The following is a 9,882-nucleotide window of genomic DNA, read 5'->3' as shown; positions in this document are numbered from 1 at the left end:
TGAGGCACGACTGCCTCTATTAGCCAACGCATTCTTCAGCATTGTCTCTTCTCACCTTAACACTGAGAGGTGTTGACTCAGTTGACTCTTAGCCCAGTGGTGTATTGAGTGGGCTAAGGGGTTGGTTAGGTGTGCTTTTCACTGCTTGCGCACCCGATGGAGGGAAAAGTAATATTTGCGTTGTTTAACTTTGGCAGGTCAGCCAACAAGCTTTTGCTGTAGCTAGACTAAACATTTATTTTATTTTTATTTTTTTACAAGTTAATTAATTTATAAACTAATACAAATGAATATTATTGTTTTTAAGTATTATGTATAAATATTATAATAACTTTAGTATCAAGCAACATTTTATCTATTTTTGTTATTAATGATTATTAATTAAATGTTTATTAATTAATATGATTAATCAATATAATTAATGTTATATTAATAATTATATAGCAAATAAAAATATTTAATTTGCTGTAGCTAGACAATTTATTCATTGTATTTTATAAATTCGTTTATTTATAAATATTTATATATAATATTTTGTATAAATATTAATAACTTCAGTGTCTAATATGACTATTTTTATTATCATTTTTTATATGTTATTAATGCTTATTTATTGAATATGTATTAATGTATGTTTAATTCATATAATATAATAACTAAATTAATTACATAGCAAAAAAAATGACTAATAAATAAATAGTGCATTATTTTTTATTGTATTTTTAATTTAATTTAATTAAATTTTTTATTTTATTTTATATATATATATTTTTTTTATTATTGTAATTTATTGTAATTAAATTTAATTTGGTGTCTGTGTGGTTTCAGAATAAATTGATGAATCATCATGATTTCTACATTAAAAAAATATATATATTTTAAGTGTTTTTGGTGCCAATTGAGGTGCGTAAATTACACATTTCACATTTCAGTTCTGCCAAATGATGTTATGTAAGCGTAATTTTGTCTGCTGGTTTGTTTTCTTGGGTTTATAATTTTAAGTAAGCTGTGCAACTACAGCATTTAATGTTCAGCTGATGGCTACATAGCTATGAAGGGCCCTAGAGATGACAAATCCCGCTTGTGTCGCCTCCTCAAGCGTCATTGTGTTTCCTTTCACGCTCATCGTCTCTGCGCCGCTCGTGTATTCCCACAATGCAACAGTTTGTCAAACTGAAGCCTGTCATGGTCCGTTAGAAAGAGGAAGGAAATAATATGTGACACTTTAACCGATTTCCTTGATTTTGTTTTTGTATCTCCGCCGTCTTTCCTCCCCAGCCGTTCTAGGCCACTTCTCGTTCTCTTTCAGTCTTTGTATGTGTCAGTATCTCTCATTCACTAGTGCGCCATTTCCCTGGAGAGCCCTTGCCCCTTTCTGAGAGGTCTCGCTGACTGAGGCGGTTTTGAAGTGGGTTTTCCTCAAAGTGTGCAGACTAAGGCTAACAGCTTATACTTATCAACCCAACAGCCTCATTTTCTGGCTGTCTCGGGGCTTCTGGGTCAAGGATGCATCACTGTTGCCCTACAAAAGCAATTCTGGACTCCATATGATTACTCACAGCCAGCCCGTGACAAACATAAAAAGCCACAAACAGGGGCGCGTTTGCCCACATCAGTCCAAATGTTTCCCAGCTGGCTTCTCTACAATTATGCAACTGTGGCTTTGCTTAGCGATGCACGGTCCCTTTTTAGATTGAGAAAATGCAAGTACATAAGTTTGCATGTCAAGATTTGAGCGCTTTTCAGTTTGAATGGTTTTCAACTTTCCACAGTGACTCTAATTCCTTGTTTTCCTAAACTTGTGTTAAAGCTTGAAGTGAAAGATTCATTGTTAGTTTTTCATCTTCAGTACATTGGAAATGAAACGGAGTCAAGTCACCTTTAATTGTATAGCGCTTTATATAATACTGATTGTGTCAAAGCAGCTTTACAGAGTCAACAGGAAAATAGTTTGTCAATAATGCAAGTCATTTTTCCAGCTAAAGTCAATAAAGGAATTAAATGGCGTCATTAAAGTTGCTAATCTGTGAATGGTTTATGACATAAATAATTGTTCTTTTTGCATCTGTTTCTCAGGTAAAAACATATTTTTAGGACCAAATTAGCTTGCATGACAAGCAGGCGGTGAACACATTAGCTTCTGTCTCAGATTGTTATGTATTCTGTGCTTTGCGTCAAACATGAGAAGCTTGTCATTTCCTACGTAATTAAAGTATGAAGCAGCTTGCTACGTTACGCAAAGTCTTGCCGTAATTGTTTTTGCACAACACCACTGGTGCAGATAATTGGCCATTAGTACTGTCTGAACAGTGCGAGTTCGTGGCTGAACACTGTTATATTTTTTAATTATACATCACTGTAAACGTCAGGCAATTGTGTTGCTTTATAACTTTTCCCAGAGGTGTTTTCCTTAGCTGTTTCACAGCAGAAAGGTGAGGGACTCTAACCCATGAATGGTTTAGAATAATGAATTGGGATATCAGAAACATGGCAAGGAGATCGGTAAAATAATCCATGTAACATCAGGGGTTCAACCATAATTTTACGAAGCTACGAGAATACTTTTTGTACGCAAAGAAAACGATAATAACGACTTTATTCAACAATTCGTCTCCTCCTGGTGCCATTTTGGAGACGTAGAGGAGATGAATTGTTGAATAAAGTCGTTATTATTGTTTTCTTTGCGTACAAAAAGTATTCTCGTCGCTTCGTAAAATTACGGTTGAACCCCTGATGTCACATGGATTATTTTACAGATTATTATTGGATTATTAGAGCTCTCAGAATTAATCAAAAATATCTTAATTTGTGTTCCAAAGATGAACAGAGGTCTTACCAGTTTGGAACGAGTAATTAATGACAGAATTTTTATTTTTGGGTGAACTAACCCTTTAATTTGCATTTTGAAGGTCTTGAGGGTGAGTAAATGGTGACAAAACTTTCATTTTGGATGAACTATCCTTTTAAAGTGCTAAAATGCATTTCATGCATCAGATAGTCTGCGGATCCTCTAACACGTTCTTTTTTTCTGTCCTCAGGTTCTGACATTCGAGGCTTTACCCCGTTCAGGTTCTCCGTTGAACCCGTCGACACGCTGGCCGTTCGCGGGCTCCCTGCTGTCCTGAACTGCTTGGCCGCTAGCGACGCTCCGGTGAGGGTGGAATGGAAGAAGGATGGAACGTTCCTGAACCTGGTAGCGGACGACCGGAAGCAGCAGCTAGCCGACGGCTCTTTGCTCATCAGTGCGGTGGTCCACTCCAAACACAATAAGCCTGATGAGGGGGTGTACCAGTGCGTGGCCACCATCGACAACCTGGGCACCATCAGCAGCCGAACCGCACGCCTCACAGTGGCAGGTATGAAAACCAAGCCGTCGAGGTTCATAAATGACATCTTAAGTCTACTGTATCAAATTTGATACGCAAAATTCTAAACTGCATTAATCCAAACTACATGCCTTCTGTCGTCTGATTGATAGTTTATACCTTTTTAGCAAGTTAAAGGCCTTTAAGTGTGAGTCGTGGTTCACATGTCTTTTTGCTGAAACAAAAACCACAAAAGCAGTCTTAAGTCGCTGGGGGATATTTGTAGCAATAGCCAAAAATACATTGTATGGGTTAAAATTATAGATTTTTCTTTTATGCCAAAAATCATTAGGATATTAAGTAAAGATCATGTTCCATGAAGATATTTTGTAAATTTCCTACCGTAAATATATCAAAACTTAATTTTTGATTAGTAATATGCATTGCTAAGAACTTCATTTGGACAACTTTAAAGATGATTTTATTAATATTTAGATTTTTTTGCACCCTCAGATTCCAGATTTTCAAATAGTTGTATCTCGAACAAATATTGTCCTATCCTAACAAACCAAACATCAATGGAAAGCTTATTTATTCAGATGATGTATACATCTCAATTTAAAAAAAATGTACCCTTATGACTGGTTTTGTGGTCCAGGGTCACATATATAAAGTAAACATTTATATTGTTAGTAATATTTCAAAAAGTTTACTTACTGGACTGAAGCAACTTGGATTTACTTGACTATATCCATACATGGTTTTTTCATGTTCAAATGTGAGCTTTTGAGAAATGTTTCTTTGTACATCCCTCAATCATCATTGTATTGCATTGCAATATTTTTGAAACTACAGAGCTTTGATCATAAAACTAAGCATTTAAATAAATTCTTACTAAGACATTTTATTAGCAGATATAGAGTGACAATACATATTTATATAATTTAGTGTAAGTATCTGCTATACTCTCAGAAAGATTGCATTGATTTAAATTCCTAGCATCAGAATTTCATCTTACTTTTTGGCCATATTAATATCAGCTTCTGCACCAAATTGCATATTTTTGCTCAGTTTGGGCATCTGAATAAAATTGGGGTGTTTTTTTCCTCCATATTCTCACTATATTATACTATATACGATGTACTATATGTGACCCAATTTGTTTGTTAGGATAATAGGACAATATTTGTTCGAGATACAACTATTTGAAAATCTGGAATCCGAGGGTGCAAAAAAATCTAAATATTGATAAAAAAAATAACCTTTAAAGTTGTCCAAATGAAGTTCTTAGCAATGCATATCACTAATCAAACATTAAGTTTTGATATATTTACGGTAGGAAATTTAAAAAATATCTTCATGGAACATGATCTTTACTTAATATCCTAATGGTTTTTGGCATAAAAAAAAATCTATAATTTTGACCCATACAATGTATTTTTGGCTGTTGCTACAAATATACCCCAGCGACTTAAGACTGCTTTTGTGCTCCAGGGTCACATATTATATTATATATGATGTCTAAATATGATACTCAACAAAAAACACATGTGCAAGCCTTTTTCTTCTATTAACTATTAAACTATTACTTCTATTAAAATAACTATTAATTTATACGTCAGGCTTTACCGGGTTAATTCATATTTTTTAAATGCTTTCTGACCATCTGATGCACACAAGAATGGCAAGATCTTTCTCAAAGTTCCCATTTTTCTGAGTCAGGCGGAATGGATTTCTATCATTCAGTCAGAGGTGAGAGTGCTGATCTGGGATCAGTTTCCAGCAGAGCACGGGTCGGCGTGCTGTAGTCGAGCTTCACACTATGCTATGAATCTAACGGCAGGATTAGTGTGTGTTTGAACAGCAGGGTTAGATATCAGCCAGGCCTTCACAGTTTGCTCTGACTGGAGCCTCTGTTTCCTTTAAAGACGCCCAGCAGAGTTTTCTCACTATTTGCCAGCTTTACTTCTTGAGTAAACGCAGTTGTACTGAGAAATTCCAATGGGAAGAACCAGAATGAATATAATATGTTTGTGTAGCATCCCAGAAGATGATTTTAGAGCTCAAAGGTTGCTCTTTTATAGCTCTGGAGATTTAAATGCTTCATTTAAGAATCAACTTTTTGATGTTGTTCCTCAAGTTCCTTAGAAGAAAAATAGTCAACAGTTGTCATACAGTAAGAGTACAGAGCTATAAAATGTAAGCTCAGATCAGTCAGTGTTTGAAGAATTTGATGAGAAATATTGGAGTTTTTATTGAGATATCTGACTTTTGATTCAGTTTCAGAAAAGATTTGTTCACTTGAGTTTAACTGGAAAGCAGCAGACTTTAGAAGAATGATTGAGTCTCATTGCTGTCTGTGAGAAATAATTGAGGTGTTTGTGATTTATTTTTAGTAGGGTAAATGGTGTGTGCTCTTGCTCGTTTTGTACTGTGTATCTAATTTACAGGCTATAAACTTCATGTGATTCTGCAGTTCTGTGCCGTATTGATCTGTACTGTGGTGTAATGTATTGATCTGAGCACATATCTGCAGCTCTCTACCAGACATAAAAAATCTGTAAAACTTTGTTATTTGTTATTAGTATGTTATTGTGCTGAGTACAGCAGTATTGATGAATGGAAGCTTCTGATTGGTTCTGTATTCACTAGGGCGTGGCCAAAGATGACATCATTAGTATTACACCTAAGTATGAATATAAAACGGTCAGAAATATATGTATTTGTTTATGCAATATTTAATACGATATTCAATGAGAGAAAAATAAGCGTTTTAGATGTATAATTTAGAGAGTGAGAGAGAGAGAGGTTATTTCTGTATCATTGAGACTCTTATAGTTTTTATTAATATTTTGAGTTTTTATTTCTGTTTTCATTTTAATATTATATTAATATTCATATTTTTTAACATGTCTATATTTATCATTATTATTATTTCCAGTTTTAGTTATTTTAGTAAGTCAAGTTAAACTAAATTAAAATGAGAGATATAATGATATTTGTTTTGTTGTTTTATTTCAAATAACAAACTTTTTTTTTGATGGCTTTAGTTTGATGTTGTTGTTGTTTTATTTATTTATATGTATATAAATTGTATATATTTTTTCTCATTAAATATCCTTTTTCCCTCAAATATATATTTTTTTATTTTTTGCGTTGATCCAAACCTGTAATTTTTCTTTCTTCCATGTTTTGGAAAGAAAACGTTTTGAAGAATGTCCAAGCTGTTCTTTATTTACAGTGCAAGTGAATGGTGACCAAAATGGCAAAAAAAAAAAAAAACTTCAGCAACTTAGTATCTTTATTTACTTATAATCTTGCTCTGTATGGGTTTGAAACAGCTTGAGGGGTTGCTATTTTAAATTTTTGGGAGGACTTCTTATATTATCCCTGTAAGTTGCCATTTTGCAACAATCTTGCTGTGTTAAAAGTGATTTCTGTAGACTTCTTCCACATGCATGTACCATTACACGGTTTTTCACTCCGGAATATGAGCCACTGAAAGAAATCTGACAGAAACAGGAAGTTTTACTTCAGGTTTTTGGAGGAATGTTTCGCTTGGTCTTTTAACTCCTATAAAGCATTCGACACATGTATAGTTCACACGTTTGATAGTTCCTCACCTCTCTGCCTGTCTCTCCAGCCTTCAGGGAAAATTCGTCTTAAAATACAAGCGCTCTCTCTTTATTCTCAAACAAACCTCTGTCTCTTTTCATTTCTCCAGTCGTCAGGTGCTTTCTCGGTGAAATCTCTCAGAGATCTGGCCTCTGAAGCTGTATCACGGGCTCCATGTGCTGCTGGCAGAAATAAAGGATGCTTTTCTGAGCTCGGGATGAGGAATGACGTGTTCAGGCTTTCAGAGGAAGAGAATTAGCATCAGTGCATTATACTACATTAAGACTCGGAAGAGCTTTTCTATTTCCTTTTGTGTCTGGGTTTTAATGCATGTCAGTTGTGTGTTTGTGCTGTAGCTGTGCGCAGTGAATGCGACCCCTGACAGCAAGAACAAATGACTGGATTTTACAGTTTTCTGAAGAAAACGAGTGCTGATTGCCTGTGTGAAACGTACTGCTGTTAATGCTATGCTGAGTGGTTGTTTTGGGTGCTTTTTAGGATGTTGTTATGTGGTTGCTAGGGTGTTTTTTAAGCATGTTGCTAGGGTAATTTTTTGAGGGGTGGGGGGTGATTTTAAATGTATTTTTATGTGGTTGTTAGGGTGTTCTGGGTAGATTTTAGTGAGTAGCTATGAGGTTGCTGGGGTGTTTTTTTCAGTGTTTTGCTATACGATTATCTGCTTTAATGCATTGCATGATGCATCGGTCCTGTCTTCAGTGTGCATCTGTGGGATTTTTTTCCTTGTAAAAAATCAGATCAGTAATGGCGCACGTCGTCTCAAGACACATGATTTGAGGAATCATTAGTTACACTTCAAGATTTAATATTAGAGTGAGTGATCCTAAAAAACAACACTATATCCGAGTGTGAGTTGTACTAATGAAGCTTAACTTGAAGCTGTAGTAATCTTTCAGCTCAACCTACAAAGATGCATTTGAATGATTTGAAGGGCTCTTAGAGGTAAGACATTGCTTTTTTTCTGTTTTTCATAGGAAGCAACACTAATGCCGTAGCAGAGCACTAGAACACACACACACACACACACAAGCACGCGTTTAAGTGCCTTGTCCGTGTTTTCAGATCTAGCCGGCGGTGCAAGGCAAGGAGACTTGAGGACTCCCTGGGGTCGTTACACTGAAAGTTCAGGGCAGCCTGTATGAGGAACACACGCAGTATTTCAAGTCAATGCTTTTCACAGTTCACAGGAGATCATTTACAGCACAACGGTGCTCGTTCTGACAGTTTGCTAACATTTATTTCATATGTTAATGGCCATTTCATTCAGTCATTCATTGCGGCAGGAAAAAGAGGATGACACTCCAATGCCATCATAGCGTCGCTCTTCTCTTTACACACACGGTCTTTCTCTTGTTTTGTTTTTTTCTTGAGTTTTGTTTTAAAGACAGAACAATGATAGTCACTCCAGGTTCATGCTGCCTACTGAATCAATGAATATATACTGAACAGAGGTATTTTTTATGCAAAAATGAAATAAAAAGTTGGAGGAGAGCAAGGAAACTAGCTGAAATAATAATAATCAATAAAAAAAAACACCTAATGATTAATATTAAAAGTGTGTGTGTATTAGGGATGCAGTGTTTCCCACAGGATTTCGTGAGACTGTGATGGGTGGACTTCGGTGCCTCTAGGGGGGTCTGAGGGCATGCCCTCCTGGAAGAAAATGTTGTACATTTTAAAATTCAATTATAATGCACTTTGAGAGTTCAACCCATGTTCTTAACTAAGAAAAAAGTCAGTGAATTGACATGTACCTGAACTTTAAAGGGGACTCAACCCTCTTTTTAATTCGTGATATACTGTCTCAGTCTAAATTACATTCACACTTGTATTTTAGGAAGCAAAACCATATAATATAATATAATAATAATAATAATAATTTAGTTTTTATAATTATTATTCCTTTGACAGTAATTGCCATATATTGTAAAACAACTGCACTGTGAATTAAATGAAAATTAATATTTTATAGATATATTATCTTGATTTACACTACAGTATGGAAATTACAATATTTTCTTCCTAATTTCTACGCTTCCAATAGATATTTTGAATTTGGATTGCTGTATCCATTTAAACTGTTAGCTTTTATTTTGACTGAAAACTCCAGCTTCAGGGAAAACAGGCTTACAAAAATGCGTCTCGCTACAAATCTAGTGAAATGCTGTAATCTTCACTGTGAACCGAGCCGTTCTGAGGTGCTGAAAACACCTGATCATGACAGTGTGCGCTTCGCTTTGAAAACTTGATGAAGGGACTAAGCCATATTGTGCTTTCAGTTTTAATTCGTTTGACAGATACTTTGCCAAAGCAATGGCCCAAAACACAACTTTAAAGACCTTTTATGTTAGAATGAGTTGTGTCAATATATTTTCGAGTTATTATTATGTAGTCAATGGCTACCAGCAATTTTTCGACCCAGATTCTTCAGAATATCTTCTTTTGTGTTTAACAGAAGAAAGAAACTCATTCAAGTTTGGAAAGACTTGAGGCTGAGTAAATGATGACAGAATTGTCATTTTTGGGTGAACTGTCCCTTTAATTATACAATTTAGCATCTTTATAAAAAATATTTGACTGCACAATTGACCAATCAAAATCAATTATTCCATAGAGTTGTGCAAAAACAAAAAAAATTGGCCCACTTTTTGTGCAAAAACGAATTACTGACACACTTTTCAGCTGAAATATCTAAAAATCCTTCAAACAAGATACATTTACTTGAGAAGCAGCACTGTATAAGATATTAAGATTTGTTAAGACCGTTCACACCAAGGATAATAACTATAAAGATAACTATATTAGCGTCCACACCAGAGGACAATTTCGTCTGTTTATTGTAAGCGCACGCTCGTCTGCAGCTTTAAATTCTCAGGCCCGTTATAGCAGGATTGTCTCTGATTGGCTGTCAGTGTTTTTATTGTTCATCAGCTGGAAAAAAAAT

The 9,882-nt window shown here is 35.0% G+C and overlaps 1 protein-coding gene across 1 annotated transcript in view; it reads left to right on the top strand.

Moving 5' to 3' along the window:
* The first annotated feature begins 2,487 nt into the window (after positions 1–2,487).
* LOC107701041 (neogenin-like) overlaps positions 2,488–9,882 on the top strand; it is an 81,598-nt gene continuing 74,203 nt past the window's right edge. The window contains exons 1-2 of the mRNA XM_016502957.1: positions 2,488–2,502; positions 2,999–3,356. Of these exons, the coding sequence (XP_016358443.1) occupies positions 2,488–2,502; positions 2,999–3,356 (373 nt within the window). The remainder of the gene's footprint in view (positions 2,503–2,998; positions 3,357–9,882) is intronic.

The sequence above is a fragment of the Sinocyclocheilus anshuiensis genome, unplaced genomic scaffold (genome assembly GCF_001515605.1).
Source record: "Sinocyclocheilus anshuiensis isolate Anshui unplaced genomic scaffold, SAMN03320099.WGS_v1.1 scaffold1468, whole genome shotgun sequence".
NCBI classification, from domain to species: domain Eukaryota; kingdom Metazoa; phylum Chordata; class Actinopteri; order Cypriniformes; family Cyprinidae; genus Sinocyclocheilus; species Sinocyclocheilus anshuiensis.
Note: the sequence above shows the minus strand (reverse complement) of the source record. Positions and strands in the feature narration are given on the sequence as shown.